Genomic DNA, 26905 nt, shown 5'->3' with positions numbered 1-26905 from the left:
TTTTTTAAAAGCTCCATATCGGATAAGACAGGCAGCTATGTTTGAATTTGGGTTTACCTGGAATGTCAACACTCTTAAGCTGGCCCTCTGTATTGAACCCCTTGTGATGCATTGAGCATCACTCACCTGACACAGTCCACTGAGAAAACAGGTTTCTGCAACAACAGAACAATAGTGCACAGAATGAAGCACACATTTAGTTGGAGACAAATGTGGAGTTAGTGTGGGCTGTAAACTTGAGTAAACCTATTGTGCAATGGTCAAAGACTGCAAACCACTTACACAGTTTTATATGTGGACATACACAAGGTATACACATAACATAATAGCAATTTCACCACACGGTCCAGTTAGGTCTAGAGTGCATTTTTGAGTTTGAATAAGCAGTTTGAAAAAAAGTACTCATACTTAATAATTACCTATTTCTCTGTAGATGCACACATCCATATTATATTTAAAACACTCAAGAAACACAAACAAGTGCATGGGAATAAAGAAAAAGAAACACAAACATGGAACAAATAAACTTTATTTATTATGTGAGTTGTTTTCATATGATCGTACACACAGCAGTGGTTGTGCTCATGTAGAGTTGCAGACCCTCCCTCATTCAGCCATGTGAACTGAAGCGTTGAGAGGTCTCAGTTCTTCACACTCAGTCTGTGAACCAGGAACTACTGTAACTAGCTGTTCACAGGCAACACGTCCGAGGATAAAACACTCGTCTTACAACCCCGCAACGGACGTTCATTGTTATACAACGTTATAGTATCCAGCTACAATACAAATCACAACTTCTTCGATGACTGCTGTAACTTTTAGGAATGGCGCGTCTGGTAATATCGCGAGTTTGACTCGTTGGCGAGAATCGGGCTGCAACTTCCCGGGAACAGAAACGTATCAATTCAGCTAACAGTCAGGTCTGCACAAATAAAACCGCAAAGCTATGTCTTTACTATGACATTAACTTTACTTCAGCTCCAGACTAACATCTGGTTTTAGGTAACTGCTCTATTTACAGTCCTCAGCGCCCGGAATGTATGGCTGCTAACGTTAGCTAAGTTAGCTCGCTAGTCAGCCAACGGTAGCAGTAGTTTGAAAACTGTCGGTGTTTATCCAGAAAGAAAAATGTCTGCGGAGCAGAAGACAAGCTGGATACTGACAGGCGCTACGGTCGCTTGTGTCACCGCTCTGTATGTACCCTGTGTCCAGAGGACCGTCCCCGGTGGAGACTCAGGTTGGTGCTAGTAGCAATCTAAGTTAGCTAATGCTGCTCCGGTCATGTGGCTTTGTTGTGTTGCCAGGCAGCCAATCGCGTGGCGCCCTGTGTGTGTAGCCGCAGCAGCTGAGCGGGTGCTGTCCGTGGTACTGCAGGTACAGGTGCAGCTGGAAAAACCAGTCTTGCTTGAAAATAACCTAAACACTAATATATTAAAACATGTTGTGAAATACACAAGAAATCTTCAAAATGTTCATCATTAATGACTTTAAATTTACCTGAATTATATACACAGTTCACACTAGCACAGTTTTAACAGACGACCCTACACTAGTGATTGAATGTTGAAGGCAGAGTTGATTATAAATATGTTTATATGTAGTATAGACGTGGTTGAGATAATGCCCTTTGGGTGAATATCTTGTATCAAGTTCTATGAAGTTTTGCACACATTTCTATTGTTTTTTATTGTGTTTTAACTGCCATGGTAAGATAATTAAGTTTACTTAGTCTATTCTATAAATGGGTTTTGAAAGGTTCTTGAAGTTGCCTGGAGTACATTTCATTTTATTTGTGTGTAGTTAATGCTTTCAGCGTTTCTTCTTCTTCAAATCTTCTGGTTTATTTGAAATCTATAAATTACTCTCTGAATCTGGATCAAAAACAGATCGGCCCCAATGAATTAAGATGAGTTTATGAATAACAAATGTTTTGTTTAAGGACAGGTGCCTGAAATTAGTGAAATTATCAAAAGCATACAATCATTAAACTTTAGTTTTTTTTCTTCAGAAGCCTCAAAATATTACTGACCGCACTACCATGGTGGGTAATATAGACACCATTTGTAATGACAAAGTATTTTTGACAACCCTTGACTTATGAAATAATATGTGGTTGTTTGTTTGAATTGAAGGTTATGTGAGTATGCATACATTTAATTTACACTCTTCTGTGACGGGGCTTAACAGTGGACTCAAAATGTATTTCACTCAGCACCTTTCTATGTGGTAGACCAGCGTGTTTTCCAACATTCCTGTAATGCAGTTTATGAAGAACTGCCTTGCACAATTACAGTGTTTGGAAGTGATAGCTAGGTTACAAACTTGTAAATGTGGACTTGAGGGCATGAAGGCTCTGCTTGTTTGCACTGCTCTGGCATACAAGCTGCTGTGGAGGGGAATGCACATTTTGCAAAATGAAAGCATATGAAAAGCTCGGCCAGATATAAGTGAGCAGAGACGAGGAAGAGAGCAGGCAATTGGAGCGCTGAGTAGCCCGGCTGGTTGTGCTGCTGTATAGCGAACGGGGCCTTTGAAAAAATGGCCAGCCCCTTCTCCACAGTGTTTAGGGACGGTGCAGGATGCCCGCTCTGATAGTGCCAGCTGAACACCCTTCCGAATTCTCCAGGTCTCCGTCTCTGTGTCCTAATCTCTTTAGGTGTGATGTGCCCTGGAGAGGCTTGAGCACAGCCCCGCGGGTACGCTGTTGTCTAGGAATGTGGAGTGTGGAAATGATGGGGATTATGGGAAGACTGGTGTGGGTGCCCATGCTCCACTATCACAAAGACTCTTGGCACCCATGCTGCTACCCCGTTGAGTCAATATTTTCCCTTTTTAGTATTGGGGCTGCAGAACTGCATCTCTGTGGCACTGAGATGGATGTTTTGGCTCAATATTAGTTTGAGTTTTTCCTGTGTTGAATGGTACGTAAGTGTGCCACCACTACTGAGAGAAAATGAGTGAAATTGAGAAACCGATGAGGGATGCGAAAGCGTGATGTAAAATGATGGCAGGTAGCTGGCGGCTCATGCCAGGTGAAATGGAGCTGTGAAAACATTTAAGCTGTGCAGGTGGAGAAGTTCTGACTTCATGGTCCATTAGACTGATAAGAGTTAGGGCTCCTCGTGTGGCAGAAATTTAGGCATAATAATTCACTGTATCGGCAAGGTTGCAAAATACGTGATGCAGCCAATGCCATCATTTCTGTTCTATAATCGTGCTGCATCGGGGCTCATGTTCTTGCTCTTCAGATGTTTATTTTGAAAATGTAAAAACACTTAACAGATGCATTGATGAAAAATAACCAGCTATACTCTGTTGCTGTTTTTAATTTCTGGTTATAATCATTGAAAATAATTTACCTTTTTAATATAATTTGTTTCCAAGGCTATATGAATCTATCCCACATAGCTTGTATGCAGTTGAAGAAACAGAGGAATCAAGGCCACTGTTTTATGGAACGAAGGAGATGACTACCCATCTAGTACCAGTAGAGGGAGCTGTCTTGAGCCTAAACATTTATCAATGTCATTTAATCTGAACCAAATTTCAATTTTCATGAGTGGGAGATGCAAACATTGGGTGAGAAATCAGTATAATTTGAAACGCTCTGGGTGTATTCTGGCACAAATGGGTTTGTGCCCAGATACATTAAAGCTTCCTCAAATAGCTTTTAGGGGTTTTCTTTTCACTTTGTGCTGTGCCTCACACAGAGCTTGTCAAAAAATTGTGCAACCGGCTCTTATTTTTACAGCTTACCTCATTTTGTGACTGTCACCAACGTTGCCTTTCTGTTTGTGCCCAACGGACTCAACGAGACACTGAGACATTGGGAGTGTGGGAGCAGAAGAGAGGCACGTAGAGCGGCAGAAGAAAGAGGAAGGGAAAGGACCCCGATGCATGGGGAGGATGGGACTGGGAGCATTATTCTCAGATCAGCATATGTGTGTCTTTGTGTGACAGAGCATTGGAGAGGGAGTCTAATGGTTTGTGCGTGTGTTTATATCTGTGTGTATGTGCTGGAGGAAGGGAGGGAGGCATCAGGGGAGAAGCGAGAGATGAAGAGAATGAGCGTGCCGCTTAGGAAATGTCACACTGGGAAGATTTGTAGGTTTTGATCCTGGCAAATTAATGCAAAACCCCAGTGCAAGTATTTGATTTGGGAAAACTTTGGGAGCAGACTTGTCTCTTAATAATAATTATTGGGTTTACATTAATTTCCTCCCCTATTCTCTTCCACAGGAGAGCTGATCACCACTGCTTGTGAGCTGGGGGTAAGTATTAGCTGTATTGTTTAATCAATTCACTCATTAACTCTTATAAGCATTAAGGAAGTTTAATTAAGCATGGGCAGAAAGCAGATTAATTTACTTTCAGTCCACAGGTTTTTCCCCTTCTTTTCTATACACTTATTTTACTAAGTTGCAAGTAGAGAATGCTATAATTTGCAACCCGTTTTTCAAATCCAATTAAAGTCAATGGTAAGGCGATGGCTTTTGTAGGCTTTGCCTTATGTACGGTATAAGGCTTATTATATCCACCCCTCTTTTTTTGTGTGTGTGTAAGCCGCGAAGAATGAACTAAATCGGGTTAACAGTTATAATAAGTTTTATTATTTAATAAAGTTTATTACGCCGCTGTGATCCTTTTAGGGAGGCTGTGTCGGTGTCACTATGCCAGTAATCCTGCCGTTAGTGCTGCAGTCCGTGTGGCCTGCCTGTCTGCCTTTCAGGCCTCCCCAGGGCCTCGCAGGCCATCCCTGGGACCCAGGCTGCTGGCCCCCCCTTCTGATCCCTAGAGCTCCAGAATTCTGCTTCCCCATGCTCCCCGGGCCTTTGTCTCTCAGCTTTTGCTGCACATCTGTCCACTCCTGTCAGCCACATGCTCTTAACTGATGCTTATTTTGGTGGAGTTACCTACCGGTCTGACACCAACACCAAGCTGTCTGCTGAGTTGCTATCTTTTTTCTTTTACTTATTCTCCACATTACTTGTTCTCTTTCGCTCCTTGACTTCTCCTGACCTACACGCTCTATACCCAGCCTGTCCCTCTGATTTTGGCGAAGTTGTTTCTCTGTTTGAATGTAACCAAGGTGCCTTAAACCTGTCTGAGGTGACCGGTGAGATAGTCACACTCTCACCTTTCAGCTCTGTGTTCAATTGAAGAGCTGCCCCTTCTCCCTACTTGCATGACTTGTGTTATCAGCGCCAGAGAATGAGTCTGTTTTTAATGACTGAGCCCTTATCTGGGTGGAGGAGACTTAGCGGCTAATTGCTGTGATTGCCGAGATCCCCCAGGCGAGAATGACTGCGGCTCGGAGGTGGTTTGGGGGCTGGGGCTGGTGAGCACCACGTGCTCTACCATGGGCTCTAGGGAGCTGCACTGTCCTTGGGAAGAGGCCAGAGGAAAAGAAGTGAAAAGAGGCAGAGGAGGGCTCTGGTATCATAGCAGAGTTATTTTGCGGTCATGCCAGGCGGGGCGTGTCTGCCTCTCCTCCATTACTGCAGCTCTACAGCAGACCACTACTGGCATCTACTGAGGGCAGAGCCACTAGATTTGACACTCCGTCAGAAGGGGCTAGTAAAAATAACACATCCTACTGCTCCTTAACACCATCTGCTCCACTCTTCCTTATTTGTTACCTCCTATATTCTCATTCTAGCTTTGTATTCTTATGTTTATCTCTAGTACAACATCTGCACTCTCACCATCCTAGCCTGCTGTTCACTCAAGCACTGAAGCATTAACTTGCTCAAGTGCTGTTTTCTTGAAGCTGTGACTTTATCTCTCATTGCATCTCTGGATTTGGATTTCATACTTTGTCATTTTGTTCTTAGGTGGCCCATCCTCCAGGATACCCTCTCTTCACCCTACTAGCTCGCCTGGCTATGTGTCTTCTGCCCTCGCTCTCTGCAGCCCACAGCATCAACCTTATGAGTAGTCTGCTGGGGGCTGCAGCCTGTGGTGCCCTCTGCATTTCTGTTTGCAGGTAGGCACATTAAATAGTTTATTATGTCATTTGTCGGTGTGTTTGTGTTTTTCCTCTGTTCTGTGTTTACTGTGCTTTGATTTTAAAGAATGTGTATAAGTAAAAATAATGCCTACACAGGGGTTTTTTAGTTCTCTCTCATAATTGGCATCTACACAAGATGTGATGTCACACATTTGTGCTTGTATGTGTAAACTCAGATTACAGGAAAGCAGAGGAAGCTGACAACCGCCTTTTAGTGACAAACTCTACACATCCATTAATCTGTATAGCAAAAGTCAAACACGAGGAGAGTAACAATAACAGTTTTTGGCATTTTTTGAGTGGAGGGCGTCTTCAACATTCCCCTACTGACTTTTTGCCTCTTCATGCTATCTGGAACAGAGAATGGTATTTTTGGGTCCTGACAGACTGGCAGTGTCGTCCCTTATCCCCTGTTCAGTATTCAGGAGCTGAGCCCAGCCGCCCTCCTCCCTTCCACCACCCTGCCCTGCCTGTTTACCCATCAGCCACCCGTTGTGAGTGTGCGTGTGTATGTATATCACAATTATCGCGCCCTCCAACCCCCACCTTGACTTCCCTGTTCTCCTGCCCTCCCACTGCCCAGCATGCTCCCAATCCTGACATGGCACGATTTCTTATCTCCCCCTTCTTGCCTCCTGGGTCTGAGAGGGAGAGGATCACTAACTGCGCTCCTCCCTCTCCCCTCTCTTCAACCATCTCTCCTTTCGCTCAGTCGTGAGCACAGTTTATGGTCTATGCATTGCCATCTACCACCCTGCAGTTTCGCCTGCTGCCGACCCTGTCATGTAAGGAGTATTTTACCCCTTTCCTTTTTGTGTGTGATTATCTCCCATGGTTGGCCGCACTACCTTACATCACCCATTTGCTGATCTTAGTAATTTTCCACATTGCATTGTTGGTGGCAGCTTAGTGTCAACATTTTTCCTTTTTGTAACTGTTTATGCATACTGGGGCATTTCCAAGCATGTCATATACTTCTAATTTACTCTTTCAGGATGAGAATTGTTGAATATGATGTAATTTCTTCTTGCTGTACACCTTGGCAGGTTTTGAGGACCCAGTAATTGTGGGGGGAAAGCAGGTGAAAAGGAAGTTGTGTGTGTTCCCAGATGCTCAGTAACGAGTCTACTTCCTGTGCTTGGCCAGTGCGTGCTAGGTGGCAGGTGGTCTGGAGTAGGTCAGGGTACAGGGTCATCCCTGCTGCAGTAGGGCACAGGCTGGGGAGGAAGTGCTCCCCAGGGGACTGGCCCTAAGCCCAGACTGCATCAGCCTTAGACCCTGCCCCGCCTTTCTGCTTCTCAGAGGTGAATCAAAATCTGCCAGTTTCAGCCACTCTGCCTTGGACCGGACAGGGCAAGGGAGAGGAAGGGAATAAAGAGAGGACAAAAATAGATAGAAAGAACATTGTGCTTCTCTGAGGCTTTCTGAATTTGTATCCCTACTGTCCCCCTAGTCTCACTGCATTCGATGAGTTACCAGTCAATTGGACAATTAGACTCAGCTCTTGGCCAGACATTTAGAGACAGTTATTTTGGGGCCAAAAAATATCCATGCAGTCTGGGTGATATTTGGCTCACAGTGGGCATGTTAACTGTAGCCCTGTTTGTAATCTCTGGGGATTTAGATCCAATTTTGGATTATGGTCAAGTTAAAAGTCATTATGAGGACCTCCAACCCCACCCACCGCCCCAAAAAGGGGATGATGGGTGGTGAGGACTTCAGCCAGAGCACATAGTCACACCAGATAAGCTCTTAAGTATGAACGTATAATCTACGCTTTCAATTTGAAAAATAAGCATAAAAGGTTTTAGTCATTATCTGCTCAGGGCCCAGTTTGGGATGAGCTTGTGGCTATGGATCAGTTGGCAAACTCTGCCTGGTGAGGGGTTACTGGAGAGGGCAAAAGATGAGGAGGGTGAAAGGCGGGGAGAGGGTTTCTGGATGGTCAGGACCTCCCTCTCTGTTCTGGCATGGAGGGCATTGGGTGCTTTGACCATACCAAGAAGATTGGCATAGATGTCATGCCACATCCCTGCGGGGATCCTCTGGCCAGGCCTTTCCTTCAGATGAAATGCCAAAACTTACCAGTTGACACCCGTTCATACCTGCTCTGTCCTTGCCGTGACACTAGTTTGCTGTGTCTTTTCCCCAACATAATTAAGTTCTGAAATGTCTTTTGTTTCTTTTCTTGGCCCTTTCCCCTTATAAACTTTTTTTACCGCTTCTTATTTTTAGGTTTGTATCAGCTGACAAGTTTCCCCCCCCCCCAAACAAATCATCGCTTTGTGTGATTATTTTCACATGGCAAAATATATTGGAGTTAATATGGGTACTTGAAGGCAGTTTCTCTCAAATAGTAAATTGTAAGACCTTGAAATTCATCTGGAGTATACCCAACATGGCGAGCCTTTGATGTATCAATTTAAATTAGTCGGCCAGATTGCTGTGTTTAATGTGGGGGAATGTAAGTTGATAGGCTTGGAAGCCACTTCTCTCTCTTGCATAAGTTTAAATGTAACACTTAGCCTCCCTTTGATTTGTCAATTACACTTCTCTTGGCTTGATCATATGGTTTGATGGCCAAATTGCATGTCTTTTTATGTTTTCACACCATGGCCTGACAAGCCTTTGAGGATGCTGGACGTAATGATAATTACGATCGATTGCACTCGGAGGTTCACAGAAAGAAATGTTTGGCCCATGGAATGCTAAAGGCCTTAGCCATGAGTCTCTAGAGGAATGCACCCTTCATAGCGGGATAATCCAGACAGCTCGGTATTCTGTGCTCTCTCGTTTCACAGTTTATCTGCTAAAGCTGCTCTGAATCTCTGCTACCTGGGAGGAATATCTCTCCGTTTCCGAGCTTATCCTGAGCGACCAGGAGCAGACACGTTAGTGCGCTGACAGCCATCAGAGTAGAAAAACAACCTCCCAACACTCAGTCATCAGCACTTTTTGTTTGATCACATGATTACGTAACGGGATTGTTGAAGCACACCAAACGTATTTGGCCTACCCTTTCCCTGGCGGCCCTAGAAACAAAATGCACACCTGCGAGAGGCTCCCCCGCCAAGAACTGGCCCATGTGGCACAGCTGATACCTCAGTGGACCGGAGGGTGGGCGTGGTGCCATCCCCTGCCTTGTGCTGCATCCCCAGCTCCTTATAAGGACCTCCACCATATGGTCCTGATGGCGCTTTCCCTCCTCACTCAGGTGGGTTGTTTTTCCACAGGGGTGGGGTTGCGTGTATCTTGTTGGGGTCATGTCAGGAGCAATGTGTGTGGGTATTGTTGTTTTGCAGCCATTTGCGTAGCATCTTGAGTGTGAGTTGTAGTGTCTTGGAAACAGCTGAATAGAGTTGTTTTGTTGGATAATGTTCTCACCTCTCCCGGCAGGTGGCAAGGCTACCCCTCCCTCTCACATCTGCTATAGTTGGATAAAATCTTCATCCCAACTGGCAATAGAGAATCCAGCCATACCGGTTTTCTTCAGAAAATGCAGAAGACAATTTTAGGTTTGTCTATTTAAAAGGCCCCAATCTCTGGACCTTTTGTTCCATTTCTGCAGTATCTCATCCGTCATATTGTAGTCCAACAGACCTCTTTTACTCCCCCCCATCCTCAGCATGACCAATGGTTCCCTCAGGACTCATCCTCTAATACAGTTAAACAGATGTCTAATGAAGATGTTATTTCCTCATTACTGGCTATGGGATGGGGATAGAGAGGAGGAGGGAGGAGGGCTAGATAGACAGCAGAATACAGTACCAGTTTAATATTCCTTTCGCCCGTGGGCCCGAGATTGTGTCTGCCTCGGACGTCAATATTACATTCCTCACCCACCACAGGCGGTCTTAATAAGGCACCAGGCACGGAGACGGATCAGACTCGGCAATTACAATTCACCCAGAATTAGTTAATGGAATCTATACAGCAACATTTATGTATCACTGGTGTGTGCCTAATGACTTTGTTGGAAAAAGCGGCAATAAAAATGGCATTCAGTGAATTGCATAAACACAGGATTTTTGTAAATTGTTTTTTTTCCCCCCTCTTCCTGTAATTTTTGTGTGTTGGGTGGAGATTAAGATGGCATTCTGGGAGAAATTGTCATGTCAGTGGCTGCATTGTTTGAGCAGAATTGTGGTGATTAATTTTACACGCACTTGGAGCACTGGAGCGCTCTCCTAGAGGAGGGGTTTCTGAGCGGCAGAGCCGGGACCCTTATTTACCCTCCTGTCTGTGCGAGCAGACAGCCTCCTCTTCGCACAACGGATGAGGAAGGAAAGACAGGGAAGTGCCTGGTTTGGTGACTGGCTGAAAATTAGGTTGCGGCATCCCATATTTAAATATACTGTTTTGAAAGTCGGTTCGAAAAAAGGATCAGGGCTGGGCAAATCTGAAAGGATACATTTGTTTTTACCTCAAAATTACTTAATGTGATAATTGACAATTGATGTGATATTTTGGTGATTATTATTGGTTTTAATTTCACTCCAGATACTTTTTAAAAATTAAAAAGATATGAAAGAACTGCAATCATTCATAGGGTATTTCACTCAGATAGAACAACTTAATAAGTTCATAATATCATATATCAAGATATAATGATAATTTATCTATAAAAAGGACTGTTGAAATCAATATTATGATATAGGCAAACGATGGCACAATAGTATATAATTCATGCAAAATACATATAAAATGCAAGTGCAATTAAATATGTAGCACTGTTATGCTCTTAAATAACCTTTTATAAAAAACATTATAATGTCATTTTGTAAGTCTTTAATTACAATTTGCTTGTAATTATTAATTTAAAGGGGCACTCCGGGGAATTAGTTTTTCACTTCCATAAAGTTCGGGGACTTACAAGAGATTCATAAAAAAAAGAACAGTCAAAATCAAAGCAGCAGAGGCTGAGATATTGTGATATATAGAGTCCAATATAGGTCAAGACACCAAAACACTGGATCCAACATTTCCCATAATGCAACTCAACATCATCTTTTGTTTAACCCTACATGTCTTTCCAGCTTCAGTTTCCAATTGCAAGACAAAATAATGATGATCTCGGGTTGCCTGGTAGCTCACCTGATGAGTCCTCACCGATGCTGCCCGGGTTCGATTCCAACCTGCAGCCCTATTCGGCCTGTCCTGTTCTTGTCTCTCTACAGCTGCTACTTTTAAATAAAGGCAATAAAAGTCCACGTAAATAATCTTTAAAAAAACATTTTTTTCTTCATAAACGAAACACAAACAAAATACATTATGCATCTCTTTTCACAGGCTAATAGTACTCTGATAGGTAAAGTAAGCTTGATGTGTAAAATTGGAGGAGTGTCGTTTATTAAAACAACTACATTTTCTAAAATGATAACACGATATGATCATATTGTAATAACACAATTTAACTGAAATATTGCTCAGCCCTAATCCATAAATTGAAGTGCCTTTAAAACACCATACAGAAGAGTATTTGACTTCCTGACACATATACGTTATGTTCATCATTTAAAAGCTTAAATTTGTATATGTCAATTGCTGTTTGGCTTTGAAATTTCAAACCAGTGCATCAGACACTTACCACTGTCATATAATAGCTACTAAGTACCCTAGTGTCCTGGCCAGAGGAGAGCCCTGGGGTCTCAGGAAGGGCCAGCTGGAAACCTCAGCCTCAGCCCGAGCAGGCCACCTCCTCTCTTGGGCTCTCTACCCTCTTCAGGAATGTGTGATTCTTTTCCAGCGCTGCTTCCCCAAACCACCACTCGGTTAGAGAACAGTGCATTGCTGATCCGCGATGGCACAGCTGTGGTATTGTTTGTTCCCCGGGGTGGTGTGTGACAGTGGCTCCCTTGGCCAGCTCCATTGTGAAGCCTCATTCAGTTCAGAGTGCTGGTGTAGGCTTTTTGTATGCCGTTATTTAGCACAGACGACTGATGCTGGCACGTCTCTGGCAAATACTGAGGGGGTAAATGAGGCAGGTCCCATTTTGACACTTCAAAGTGATTTTACTGAGCTTTTGTTGTGTCCTTGAAGGGGACATTGCCATTGTCATTTAATTGTTTTTTTATTTACCTTTGATCTTTCCATTTGAAAATGTGTTCAGAAGTGTTTTGCATTATTTTCTAATTTTTCCTATTTCATCATTTTCATTCTTTATTTGTACAATTTTCATGAATTATTTGTAATTTTCTTTTCTACCCATTTCCAAGTTTGTGCTTCATTCCAGGCCATATGCATATATTTGTCATTCAGTTAATTACCCAAGTGATGACACAGACATTTTGGCAGGGTGGATCAGTTCAGGGTGGAATAGTCTCGTTGTCAGCTGTGTTATTCTCCTGCCACGTCTCAGCCAGGCCATTGTCACTGAGCCACAGCATTTCAGCACAGCAGCGGCATCCTGCACCGCATTGAGTTGTGATAACAGGGAACACGGCCACACTGGTGTCAGAATGTGTCCTGCTTTATCTCTGCGCCCTGGGAGCAGCCAGCCTGGTGAATGAGCTGTGGAGAGGCTGAGAAGGCTGACTGGGACCCAGGTGGTCCCGCGCAGACAGACAGGTCATTTACAGCCTACAGTGTACACACATCACTGGGCTCTTACGGACTGACAAGCTCTAACAGAGAGATTTGTCAGGCACTCGGGGAGAATAAAGAAGTTGAAGAACAAGAATGTGTGTGTGTGCCCATGTTTGCGCGTGTGTCTATCAGACGAGGCTTCAGAGGCAGGAACGTACTTGGTGTAATAACCTCGTCCGCGGACCCCCACGACTGTTCTGCACCCAGTTATACCCCAAAAGCAGCCCCCCTGCTTGGTGTATAAGCTATGGGTTAATTGTCATGCAGGGAGGTAAAATTATGGGTGCGGGGGGTCTCTGCACCTCAACAAAAGTCCCCATCTGCCCCCCACCCCACCGTTCTTCATCCTTCCTTCAAGTTACAACTAATTCCTGGAGCGGTGCAGCAAGAAAGACGCTGCTATCTCTTATTAAGACCCACTCCTAGACGCCCCACCAACACAGCCCCCCCCCCCACACTTTTAAGTGCACGCACACACATATACATACTCATTCATCAAGCTCGCCTTACAGTGAACACAGAGGAAAAATAGTGTAGAGAAGGAAAGAGAAAACCCAAGAAAAAAAGGGGAAGTAGTCAGCAAGCAAGAGTTTTTTTTCCCTACCATCCTCTCGCTCTCCCTCTCCTTTTTTTCCTGATTTACCGCGCTTTCCTCAGAAAGCTCCATTGTTCCCCTAGCCTAAGTCTCATCAGGCCTTTTGTGGCTGACTATCACAGCGGCAGGCAGAGAGCTGGAAATGTATAAATGGTATCATGCCTTGTGATTAATGGCGGTGCTTATGAGTCAGGTCTGATAACGGGCCTGCTCTCTACTCAATTTCAGATACCGTTAATGGAATCTGTCTTCTGCGATTGTAATGTGAGAGCGCCTAATTTGCTATGGAGCTTGAAGCTGTCACCGGCAAGGGATTGTGGGGTCATAAGGGACCTGGCAGCCGTTTGGCCTGCAGCTTGTATCTGCGGTGCTGAATAGAGCAGCTCTCTGCCTGTCAGTTAGCTGATAGGCTGATGAGGACTCTAAGCCACTCCACACAATGGTGGAAAGGGCCATACTGCCTGACTTCCCTAATTGTCGAGCCTGCTCATATTTCAGAGCCAGCATGCCGGGGACTGGGCTGCGTTTTTTTTTTTCCTTTCTCTTTTTTCCCCTCTCTCTTCTTGAACTTTTTTCTTCCTTTTTCTTTATTTCATCCTTTATCCCGCACACTGTCTCACCCCTTTAACGCACACTTCTCTGCACTATTTTTCTTTTCTTTCCCATCTCTCCCAATCATTTGTCGCCTCTCTCTCTCCCCCTCTGTCTCTCATTTTAGTAAGTGGTGGGTCTTAGCGTATGACAGATTATCCCAAGTTTGCTTCAATTACCGCAAAGGAGATGGAGACAGTACAGGAGAGGAGGAAGGGGAAACTTTTGTGCACACATTATATTTAAGAAGCTGAGGATAAAGTGCTATCTCTACCACGGTGGTTTCTATGCCAGTCTGCTCGAGATCAACCGGCTGCTTGGGAAGGAGTTCTCATGATATGTGAATGGCCCAATTCACTGAATGTTTTTCAAGGTCTTGTCCGAGAAGCAAACTTGGGTTGAAGGAAGATTATAATGGGTCCCTAAATTAGTTTGGGGAAAGTGGTGGCTTCTTTGACAGCAATTTTTTAATTTTGTGTGAAGCTGCTGACTTTGTTGTTTTGCCTTTTTTTTGTGTCAGTGCAATGTAACTTAGGTCAAATTACAATAAAAACAACATGAAGTTCTGTTGCCTTTAAAACTGACTACGAACATAAAGTAGGGCTAAGATTGATATTTGAATATTTATAAGAGGTTTTTTTGATGATTCCAGCAACCACTTAGTGAAAAAGGAAATGTCATCAAAGTAAAATGAAGGCCTCTCCTCCCTCACTGTCAGGTTGGCAGGTCCTGGTCCTGGAGCAGTACTAGCTGGGGGGCTGTTCGCTGTGTCCAGGCTGAGCTGGCAGTGGTCCATGGTGGCGGAGGTCTTCACCCTCAACAACCTTTTTGTTGGTCTGCTCTTCTTCTTGACTGCCAGCTTCCACTGTGCTGAAAACGCCACCCAGAGGGGGAAGGTAACTCAGTGAGGCACACTCCCACCCACATAAGGGGACCTGTGTCTTTCCCCTGATCACTCATTAGATACCTTTTTAAGATAGCTTCAAATTGAACTCACAGTGCCACACTGCTTGACCTTATCAGATTGCACATTGGGGAGCGCTGTTCTGTGGCTTGGGGCTCTGTAACCAGCACACCCTGGTGCTGTATGTAGTGGTCATCATTCCCTGGGTCCTTCACCGACTTCACTGTCACAGGGTAAGTTCTGGGGTCTTATTTATAAAAGTTCACAGAAGAGATTCTAAATGTGTGTTTAAGAAAGCTCAAGACAGGCAAGAAAATTGCTGTATGTACAGATGTGGGCAGTCAACAATTATAGATCCCATAGTACCACAGAAAGTAAAGAAACACTATATAAATGGAAATGGTTTATCCTAACTGGGAGCAAAAAAAATCAGAACATCTCTTTTCTAAATGTTCTTGTCAGGAACTGTCTTTGCGTCGCTTTGTGTCTCTGGGAGTGTGTTTCCTCGCTGGCTTTCTGCCGTACATCTACCTGCCCATCTCTTCCTACCTCAACACCGCCCGCTGGAGCTGGGGGGATCAGACCACCCTGTCGGGCCTGCTGACCCACCTGCTGAGGGCTGAATATGGCACCTTCAGTCTGGTACATGTTGCTTGCTCCTCTATAATAAAACGCATTACTCTAGATGTTTTTTATCATGTACCAATAGTCAGTATATGTTCTCTTTTGACATTTTAACCTTTTATATCGATCCATTGTATTGTAATGTTTGCAGGCAAAGTCGGAGAGCGCTGTAAACCTGAAGACAATGCTAAAGTAGGTTTTCAAAGTTTTCAGCTTTTTGTATTCCTTTTTTGACTTAATTGTTCACACATTTGAAATACTGAACACAACTATTATTTAAATGAGAGGTCTCAAACTCAATTTGCTTGGGCCACTGCTGGTATTGTCATCTAAAAGGAGGGCCACTTAAATTCAAATACTACAGCAAAGTGCAGTGTTTCTGAAAATATTTACATTGCTAAACTCATGCTTAAGCCTTTGACCTTGGTCATTGTTTTGCACCAAATGAAATAATAATAAAAAAAAATAGAATTGTGTTTTTATTTTGATTGCATATGGAGGGGTAGTTTAAATGAAAAAACTAGAAAAAATATTAAAAATAATAATAATCTTGCAGAACAAATAATATTATATTCTATTCTATTTTTTTTGGTCTTTTATTGCCTTTAATTGATAGCGACAGCTGAAGATAGACAGGAAAGGGGGGTAGAGAGGGGATGACATGCAGCAAAGGGCCACAGGTCACATTCGAACCCTGGGCAGCTGCAGCAAGGACTCGGTACATGGTCGCCAGCTCTACCAGGCGAGCCAACTGGGCGCCCAAATTATATTATATTTTTGACATGACACAGGCTGGAGGGAGGGAGAAGGAGGGCTGCAAAATAGCCCCCGGGCCGGCAGTTTGAGACCCCTGATTTAAATACTTGAACTGAACTGAATTGAATTGAACTGGTTTACTGTATGTACCGAGTTCATACATATCCACAGTATGTACTGGTTAATCACAGCTCTTTAAAATTAAGTGACATGTTGACATCTTTGGTGGCATATCGTCTGCAAACGCCACATTTTATTTCAGTGACTATTTGTTTTAGTAATTTGTGAATTAATCATTTAGTCTAGAGAAATGTCAAAACATAATGCCCGTCATAGTCTTCCAGAGCCGGACGTCCTCCAAAATGGTCAGACATCGGGAATGTGTGGGTGGAGGATGTTTATGAAACTTTTTGGACCATCTGACGAGCAGTTCTGACGGAGTATACTGTCCCGTTTACTCCGCGTCCATATAACCTTGGTGTGCTGTTTCTTCTTAGAATCTATGTGTATAAGTAGACAGTAGAATCTAAGATGGAGTAGGAAAGCAACAATAGAGAAAAGCTTTGATCTAAGGCAAAATGAGGGTACACTATATTCTAGAGATGGAGGACCCGGCCACTTCTTGCTCTGGCTCTGGTGTTTTACACAGGTTTAAGCACAGACTCTCCAATCTGTTCTGAGAGCCCAGAGTCATTTCTACAGCCCATCTCTCTCTCCGTCTCTCTTCTCCCCAGCAGCTTTTGTTCTTCCCATTCCACTCTCTCCCATCAAAGCAGAACTGAACCTGCTTAGAGGGCCAAATCGCTGTGTTCTGTTTCTCCAGCAGTTTGAAATGATCACTCAGCTCTGGTGTTTAAGCGTGACAAGCTGTGATGACAGACACTGCAATAGAGCTGGAGAAATTGTATTTTTCCACTCCAGCACCCCCCCCCCCACACACACTCGATTCCCTCCTTTTCTCCCTGCCACCACCACCACCGCAGTCATCCCACTCGTGGTATCTTTCTACAGCTGACGGGATGGGGGGTGCATGTGCGTCTTAAGACCCCCCTCTACCAGCCCCCCCTCTGCCATGCACCCACCCCTTCCCATCACCCCTGCTGTTTGATGGACAAGCACACCTTCAAGATGGGGAAGAGAGGCGAACATGACAGGCATGTCGCACTGGAGACGTAAACCCACTGGAGAAGCTGACACACACACACACCCGCAAACACACGCTCGTGAGCACCATCGCACATAGTGTACATTGGGAGATATAGAGACTCAATAAGCTGTCAAATAGAGATGGGTATTAAGGAAGAGGCAGGAAACTATCTCTCTGCTCTGAGCAAGCGCTCTGTGACTGACAGGCGCTGTGAGGAGAGGATGGGGCAGCGGGGGGGTGGATGACACAGTCATTCGTATCTGTCAGTCCAATTGAAAGGAGGAGTGCACAGTCCAAGGAGTTTGTTTTGATAGGGGATGGAGGGCATTTAATAATTGCTGTCCTTGAGTTCAGTAGCAGGGAGGGTAATTGAGCTTGTCTTTGGTGTCCATCATATGTGTTACATGTGTGTTTGTGTGTGTGTGTGCAGGGCTCAGATGGACCACTGCCTTGCAGACCTTTCGCTTCCCGTTCTGGTGCTGGCAGGAACCGGCCTCTTCCTCTCCACATGGGACAGGTAGGATGAGCGAAGCGGCGGCATACAAAACACCAAACTCTGTCACACACATCTCAGCAGCCACTTCAACCAAAAACCTAATCCCCCTGGAGTAAAAGACAAGGAACAAAACCGCTGACAAAATGCTGATCTTCGAAAAAAAGAATACAAAAAAACACTGAGACACCTAACTGTCAAGCTGTCGCGACGCTCCACATTCAAATCAAGAGAGGCTGATGTGTATTTTGGATTTTCAAATCCAAAATTTGCTTTGTTTGTGTGTACAAGTAAATCACTGCTTGTATGTATCTGCATGTAGCAGTGTGGCGGTGGGATCCAGCAATTCATTACAGCAGTGCCTTTTCTGGGATCTGTGGGGTGGAGCTGATAAAGCCAAGTGAAGCCTGGGGGCTCTGTAGGGCACCGACTACCCCCTGCTTCCCCCTTCTCCTGAGGTTCACTTTGATAAACTTGGCTGTATGCACACACAGATGAAAAAGAGCAAGGTCATTTAATAGAATGCCAAAGGGATACAATTTGTGGTGGCTATTATTTAAATAAAGCAAACAAAGTATTATGACTAAAACATCAGCATTTGTTTTTTACCCATTGTGCATAATGTGAAGAAAAACCCAAACAAAAACATAAACTTGTCAGTAGGTGTTACTGTAGTAGCCAGTCAGTGGAACCCATCAGATCAATGTGTTGGCAGGAAAACCAAAAGTCATTTTCTCTGGCTTGAAAGTGTCTCTTCAGGTTCAGATGATGATTATTGCCATAAGGGTAACATGTTTTCTTTTTAGTGTATAAGTACATTTTACAGCTGTACTGTAATGAGTTTGTGATTCAGCAGTTGGCAGCAGCTCATTATGACTCAGTCTGCATTAGAAAATCAATCATGCACCTCTTAGCTGGCTGGCGTGTGCATTTGCTCCCGGGCTTGTGATCTCCATCCCTGCATTAATATTTTTATGGACGTCTTCAAAACAAGTATATTTTTACAGGGTAAACAGACAAAATAATACATTAGATTAGATATAGGGAAATGCCAGTCCGGGAGTAAATAGAACAATATTGATGAAGATAATGAAAATAAGTGTGAATAACTAGTGGCCTTTGCTATCCTAGGACATGTCGCTCAGTTTCCTGGCTGTTGACTGCCATGCTGGTCGTCTACTCACTTTTTTTTGCTTGGAGAGCCAACCTGGACATCAGCAAACCCCTACTGCTTGGAGTGGTAAGCTATGAGCTTACAGCTGACTTTGAAGCCAACCTGTTATTGTTTTCATTTACCTGCAGTGATCTAAAAAGACATAAACATGTAAACATATGAGAAATTTGTATAAGCAGTACACACACCCTGAAATAAAAGCATTGAAACAGCAGTGTATATTAGTGCTGATCCTGGAATGGGTTTATGAGTAAATCTAGGACTGGACTGAGAATCCCCCCAAAAAACTACAGGAAACGGTGACACGTGTGTGTGTGTGTGTGTGTGTGTGTGTGTGTGTGTGTGTGTGTGTGTGTGTGTGTGTGTGTGTGTGTGTGTGTGTGTGTGTGTGTGTGTGTGTGTGTGTGTGTGTGTGTGTGTGTGTGTGTGTGTGTGTGTGTGTGTGTGTGTGTGTTTGTCTGTGTACACGGGTACGCTCACTCCCTGCAGGTTGAGCGTTTCTGGCTCCAGAGTGATGCTGCAGTGTGTGTGCTGGCAGGCCTCGGCTTGAGCCGGACACACAGTGAGCTGGAGAGGAGGCTGGGCCGTGGGGGGTTATGGAAGACCACAGGCTGGGTCCTCACCATGGCTCTTCTGGCACATATGGTGAGCACCAATCACAGGTGAGCATTGCACTAAGTTACAATAACAACTTCCTGTTGGGTGTGATAAAAACATGGAAATATTAGAGCAATATTGTTACGTGCTTATCATTTTTTGGGTCCACAACAGCAGATTGTGTTTCAAACAATGGCTATATGATTAAAATGCTGACTTTAAGTTTTAAAAGTTTTGTTGGTGTTAACAATGCATTTTGGGTGAACAGTGTAGGACTCGTAGTCCTTTTTGCCCTTGGATGAGTATTTCATCGCATAGCATGGAGCCAAAAACACACTTCCCATATACTCAGAGTTCCACGTCCACTGCTGGAGAGTTGCAGTTAAATGTCTTGTCTTCCATAATTATTGCAGCTGCATTGTATTGTAATTTTACGGGCTTTTAGTAATTCCAAGCTAATAGTGTTTTTGTGTTAAGTAACACTTGATCTTAAGTTTCTTTTGGTTTCCTGATCTCAAAAAGCTGTCAGATTCTGTACAATCTGTGTGCATTTATCTGTGGAATCATTTTTACTTTACAGTATTTATTTTGCAGTAGCTACACCGGCTCCAAATGTGTCCTAAGTTACTTTTAAATACTTCTGTTTAGCAAAGTTAAAGTAAATTAACAACTCCCCTCTCATTCTAGTTCCTTCTAAAATCCCCATGCATAAGTTTTTCCTGAGTCAACCTGATTTGTTTCTCCTCTGCGCTTCATACCGCAGGTCTGAACTCCACATGTCAGGTTTTTTCTCTGCTCACCCCATGGTAGGGGCTAAAGAGAGGCACGGTTAGCACATAGATTCCACTCAGAGAGCTCAGTCTGAGATGTTAGCTGTCCGAGAAGGCAGATTACACCAGCGTAGTGCTGGGGATTGCCAGACAGCCATCACTGAGCGGCTTTGATCAAGGGGAGAGCATGGCCTGTGCTGTCAGACCCATCACACCTGTCTCCCCACGATTAGATAGGCAGCCAGAGCGCTCTGCAGAGGGGAAGTGGTGGGGGCACTGACAACTTACCCTCAGAGCACCTTGAAAGCGTACCTACAAACAGGGACTCACTCTCACACACACACACACACACACACACACACACACACACACACACACACACACAAACACACACACACACACAGCTCTACTCACACTCCTAAGCAGGGGTAAGGATGTACTCAAGCCCTTATTAAATTCAAGTAAACACAACTTGTTTTTTGATGATGTTATGCAGTATGATGGTATATGTGCTGTCCCTAGGGAGTGTGATCAGAGCAGAAACAGTGTGGTCGAGAGGTTCGGCAGAGAGCTTCTGGCCTCTGTCCCAACAGACTCAATCATCCTGACCAGAGGAGATCTGCCTGGAAACTCCCTGCGCTACTTATACTACTGCCAGGGTGTACGGCCCGATGTACGGCTGGTCGACCAGGAGGTCAGAGCAATGATTTCTCCACTGTCTTGTCTTTGTTGGGTCTTAGTTTTTATATTGGATACAAATCAAAAGCAAGAATTTAGTATTATTAAGAACAGTTTAATTTAAGAACCAAAAAAGTTAAAGTTCCCTCTGGAAACAGTTAAGTTCAAGCAGTATTACAAACGGAGGTATAAAAAAAAAAACTCTTAGTGGCCCACTAGAAAAACATACTTTCATTATTATATGGCGTAAATGTTATTTTCTTTGTCTTTGATGTTATAAGCTGAGAAATTGTATTTATGACAATATTTCTTTAGGTTGTCAAGTAAGAAAGAGAAAATTCAGGATTTCTTTATTTTTAAGTAAGATTTGTTTGTTTATTTTTTGTAAAATGGCAGTGTACATTGACTGTGTGATAAATGACTGAAATTAATATAAAAACACATAAACTATAGCCTGACCTGTCCAAAAGCCTTTTGCATGCTTTTTTAGTTGGGTACGTAGTCATTATTATAATCACAAGTTTCTATATGTTTTCAACATCACAATCTTTAAGGCCATTAAGACAGCAATGTAATTAAAATAAAGTAGTCAAAAACAAGAGCCTCCAAATTTATACTCTCAAGTAAGGAAAGACAACCCTTTGATAACCTCAAAATAGTCAATAAATCCATTTCTCTAAGTGAATTGTATGAGTGGCAATTTTACCGCTAATCACTCTGGATATAAAGAATTGAACAGACTTGGTGGTTTCTTCTTCTTCTTTGTAGATGATGACATACACATGGTATGTGGCCAAGCTGGCACAGCATCACCCAGGGGTCCGCTTCCCTGGCCGCTGGTGGGACCCGATCAACACTGAGGAGAAAGACACCTTCAGTCTGGAGCAGTTTCTGTCCCACAACACACAGTGAGTCACAGGGGGGCAGAGAGAGAATAAAAGGATGGTCTGAACAGATAAATAGAAGACTGGAAAATCGAGACAGAGTGAATCAGGAGGGCAACAATAGTCCAAATGAACAAGTGGGTGATCTAATGAGGCAGAGATCAGTGGGATGGTCGACACAGCGCTGAGTGCTGGGAGAAGATAAGCCTGTAGAACTGTTGAGGCCATAAAAGGAGCTTGATGATCTACAGAAGTCGACTAATCTACTTGATTTGGTTAAACTTTATCCGGAGGGCTCACTGCTGCTCACTGCTGCTCCCTGCTCTCCACACTCACTCCAAGAGGAATTGAAACCCAGAAACTGGCTGGAGACCTGTTAATACCAAGCCCACCAGGGGGCAGTGTTTGCCAGGCCAACATGCCTCTCTCTCAGTGGGGCAACATTGACCTGTGGGATTAACCCTCAGGGCCGGAGCCTTTGGTGAGCAACACGAGGCTGGAGGGAAGCTAGAAGGTGTTGGGATGTGAGGAAATGTGTGTCTCTTCATCGGCCTCTTCATGTTGTTACCTGGGAGGAGATAGAGGGGCTGGTAATGATTGAGGACGTGAGCAAGCTTCTTTTTGATTGTTTTGCCGCAGGTGGGACGTGTTTGCCTGTATTGGGCTGCCTGATGGGGACCCAAGCTGGGAGCGTACTTTCTCTCGTTGGCCCATGGGTGTGTGTGACTACTTGGTGCCAGTTCAGAGGCACTTTCACCCTCAAGAGTGGGCCCATCGAACTCGCAACCTTTACAACTGGAGTGAGCCACACAACAGGTGCATACACGATAATACAGAATCATTAATGTGTCTGGATTGTGTTTAACCCCTAAAGATACAGTTTACCTCTTTTCCTCCTCTTAAATAGCTTTAAGGTTGAAAACTTATTCCACACTGTTTGATAATAATATAGATACTCTGTATCTATGTATATGTCTTGTGCATCATTTTACACACATTTCCCCATAGTTCAACCTTATTTGTTATCTTTGGAAGCGCTGGGAGCTCTACTAGAATTTAAAATAAAGTTCTGCGGGTTTGAACAACGTTTATCTCCACAGTATTAGTTTGTAAAGACTGGCCCAGTAGCAAGTAAGTGAGGTTTATGGGGTTGAATTAGCAGGATGTAATTTCTGTGAAGCCTACTAGAATAATTGTTACATTGTTTAAAACAACACATAATCTGTAGATCAAACTAGAAATAGTCACTCAGAAAGATAATAAACCTCAGCTAATGTCTCCTCACCGCGTCTTTCATCAGCAACATCTCCTCGCCCCCTCATCTCTCTGTGGTCTTCAGTCCTCCTTCCACAGACTCCACAGAGCTTCCCTCAGTGAGGTTGTCCTCTGTTCTTCATGCTGTGATCCAGCCCTTTGTGAATTCAACCAAAGCAAGACATTAGGCCCTCAGCCATTTGAAATGAGACTGAAGATGAAAAATAATGAGTTTCTTATTGCATTTTGTCAATAACTGTGTCAAAAGTGGAATTAGTCAAAGCTGCATATTCTGTTGCTGTTGCCAGCAGCCCTTCATTCACTCAGATATCCACGGCTGAATACTGTGACATTATTTCCCGCACCCTCACGACAAGCGTGTCCGTCGATGCCCACAAGCCAAATATTAGCTCGGGAACCCTGCTAAAATATTCTTTTGAAGAAGAGGTCAAGTGTTTACAGTCAACAAAGTGAAAAAGGGAGATGTGGTTTTACTCCATGTCTAATGTGCTAGCTGGTATTGTTGCTCAGTCATTTAATGTTTATGCAGAAAACATTGAGTTTAGTGTATCAAAACCTGCACCGTTGAGTGGAACAATATATTCACATAAATAATCATTTATAGTTAGTGGAACTGTGCACAAGCCAGCGCCTGAAGCTGTTTAGATAAAGAAATCTTTTTTTTTTTTCTTCCACGTGTGAACAGTTTCCATCCTGCGTCCTGGGAGCATGTCGCTAATGAGGAGATGTGGCAAGCCAGGTACAGTAAACCTTTTTACAAAACACACCAGTATCCTCTTTGGAGAGGTTGTATACTTTAGTGTGCAGATAAAAAGCTGCGTCACGATTCATACCAGCCTGCTAGAACATCTCCATAAACCAGTCTTGTGTGGTAGAGCATCTACATGTACATTCTATTTGGTATCGGCATCTACATAAATCACTCCATTGGAGTGGTGCGTCTGTGAGTGTGGATCTGCATGGCTCATCCATCCAGCACTTAGCCCTGAGCCTGCGTGCTTTGTTTCAGGATGAAGACGGCTTTCTTTCTGTTTGACCTGGCAGAAGGGATGCAGGGAGAGGGGAAAGCTCGCCTCTTTGAGCTGTCTTACACTGTGAGTCTGACCTCAACAAACATACAACAATACTGTACAATACAATAATGGGGCAGATTTAAGTTCCACACAAGGCAAAGTATGACATATTCAGTGGCTTTTTTGTTATTTGCTTTAACATCTGCTTTTCTGTGCGTGTCTGTGTATATGGTCGTGTTTGCTGGGCAGCTGTATAAGGAGATTGTGGAGGCCCACTCAGACTACCCTCCAAACTGGGACAAGAACTTGGCACTCGCCTGTGAGAGGCTGCTCCGCTCGGGTCACCGGGGCCACAGTCCAGACAGCCTACTGACCTGCTGCACCCAGCACTTTAGTCTCTACTTGAAGAAGGAACCCACGGACCCCCAGGCGCCCGCCATACGCTCTGCCATTACTAACCTGCGCAAAGAGAGAGACAGGCTCCGCCAGAGCCGGAGGCAGGCCCCGTAACAACGATAGACCTACATGGAGCTGGCACTATAAGAGTGCGCCTCAAGCCCAGCCCAAAGTGAAAGGCACAGAGGATGAAGTCTGAATGTGCTTCTTGTTGTGGTTTAAAGGTGGTGTTCCAGGAGGATAGAATGATGTAGTGGTGTTTAGTTAAGGTTTTTGGCTGAATGGACTTGGTGTGGACTTTGCATGGAGGGCTGATGCAGAAGTATTGGTCTCACAAAGGACAGAGAGCGACTACTCGGCCATGCTTCATTTGATGAATGTTGACCAGGGACAGAGCTTGACTCCAGGAAGCCCTGACTGACCCCAATCAAGCTGTGCGTGCTCCCCTTAAACTCACCCATTCGATTGCTTTATCGTTACATCTCGTTCTTTTTTTTTTTCTCTCCTCTTCTGCTCTCACAGTTTTTAACGTGCTGATTATTTTTGCCTCAGCCACTGCTCTAGTTCTCTTTTTCTCACATTAGGATGGCAAGGCCGAGATTGAGGGAAAACCAATTTGGGGGCAGAAATGGGGGATTAGAGTGGCTGTTTAATCTAGGACAGACTTGTGCTGTGCCACACAGTCCTCACTCCGCATAACCAGCACTACCCACCCACCCCCTATCCTTCCATCAGTCTATCTTAGATGGTCCTTTAAATGTTTAAAACTAATGGATTCGATGAGTGTTTTTTTCCCCCCTCTCTTCCTTCCTAACAGGAGGGCTGTAATCCCTCATGGATTTAAATGAAATGTGAAATGTCACAATGCCAGGGACCCTTTTAGAGGTGCGTTTCTGTGTACAACGTGTGTATGTGTGTTGATTTATGTTTGCATGTCGACATGTGTGTGTGAACATGCTTAAATCTCCACCCAAGCCTTTTCCCTGCCCAGAACCACATACAAACATAGTCAATACAGTCAAACAGATCAGCACACTGGAAAGAGAGAGAAGCACAAAGTCATGCAAACTCCAGGGACACGCAAGACCATCAGCCTCCCAGCTCACAGGAAAATGGACTTTTCAGCCCTGTGAGGGTTGCTGGAGAGACGATGTAGCACGCAAACACTGTGAGCGTACCAGAGTCACTTGTCTCGTGTTGTCAGGGTCCAAAACCTCAGTAACACGCTGTTTGTTTTTTTTGGTAAATGCCGGTGCTGATGTTAATGAACCTTATGCTGTGAAATTTGTCGCACAGAGGTCAAACCAGTGTATTGCCATAAGCTTTATAAAACACTGCTAAAGGAGCCTGCTGTTTGAGATACCACTAGAAAGCGAAGGACAGTAAGTGAATATGTGGTTTTCTCAGAATGTAATCTGCCCTCTCTGTTCGCAGTTCTGGTTAGCGGTTGTCAGCTGGCTGGATGATGAGATTCGACCTGCTATAGCACAGATGGTTTGGTTTCTCATAAAAAAAAACAGAAAACTGTCACTCTGCTTTCTACAGATTAAAATATTTCAATAAAGATTCTGTTTATTTTAACACATTTTGGACCCTTTTTCCTCAGTAAAGTAGACCTTTTGAGTTACAAATTTTGATCATACCGGTTCAACCATTTGTTTTTTGTTTTTGTGTTTACATCGCAATCATTTGCCGTCTCTTGTCTCATGCCCTCTTGTTATTTTTTACTTTACTTTCTTCCTGTCCTCCCCTTTGTCATCCCTCTCTTGTCTCCCACCCTCTCATCCCCTCTCACCCTGTCTTTCCCTAACCCCTCTGTTCCTCTCCTTTCCCCTGTCTCTGAGAGTCAGTTGCCCACCCTAAATCAGCAAGCTGCCGAGGATTGTGGGAACCCATGGAATCGCCGTGACCAGGGATGCAGGCAGGGAGCCACGGCAACGCTGGAATGTGGGGCGTCTGAGGAGATAAGAGCTGTGAGCCCAGCCAGGGAGAGGGGAGGGATGCAGCGAGAGAGGAGCGAGGGGGGAGGAGGAGGACGAGGCAGAGTGAGGAGGGTGAGACGGAAACAGGGAGAGCAGCAAGTCTGTGAATGGGGAGACAGAAACACAACACCATAAACAGCCCAGAGAGCAAGACAGAGAAAGAGGGGCGGAGGACTTAGGGGGGCACACACTGGAGATGGGAAGCCAGCCTTATTCCTCTTTGCATTTCATTTACATCCCTGGCCGTATCGACCAATCGGATTGGGAGCAAAGCCCAGGGCTTAGGAGGGGAATAAAAAGACAAAATGCCTTTGCTGCTCTCATCCCTCCCTGATAATACCCCTTCTGTTTTTCTTTTCTCTTTTTCTCCCGTCTATAAGTAGATACTGTCCGAAATGCCAGCGGAAAAGCGACACCTCCGCTTGCTGTGT

At 44.2% G+C, this 26905-nt stretch overlaps 1 protein-coding gene across 1 annotated transcript; it reads left to right on the top strand.

Annotated features, from left to right (window-relative positions):
* Positions 1–640: 640 nt before the first annotated feature.
* tmem260 (transmembrane protein 260) lies at positions 641–26077 on the top strand. The gene is made up of 16 exons (XM_051395698.1): positions 641–1237; positions 4240–4271; positions 5835–5986; positions 14500–14677; positions 14805–14918; positions 15148–15327; positions 15461–15501; positions 17643–17729; positions 18837–18945; positions 19369–19541; positions 20769–20940; positions 21693–21832; positions 22448–22624; positions 23769–23822; positions 24093–24177; positions 24346–26077. Exons 1-16 carry the CDS (start codon positions 1129–1131, stop codon positions 24604–24606), a joined length of 2064 nt encoding a protein of 687 aa, XP_051251658.1. The 5' UTR covers positions 641–1128; the 3' UTR covers positions 24607–26077.
* Positions 26078–26905: the final 828 nt, after the last annotated feature.

The sequence above is a fragment of the Dicentrarchus labrax genome, unplaced genomic scaffold (assembly GCF_905237075.1).
Source record: "Dicentrarchus labrax unplaced genomic scaffold, dlabrax2021, whole genome shotgun sequence".
Taxonomy (NCBI): domain Eukaryota; kingdom Metazoa; phylum Chordata; class Actinopteri; family Moronidae; genus Dicentrarchus; species Dicentrarchus labrax.
This window is presented reverse-complemented; position numbering and strand designations above follow the sequence as displayed.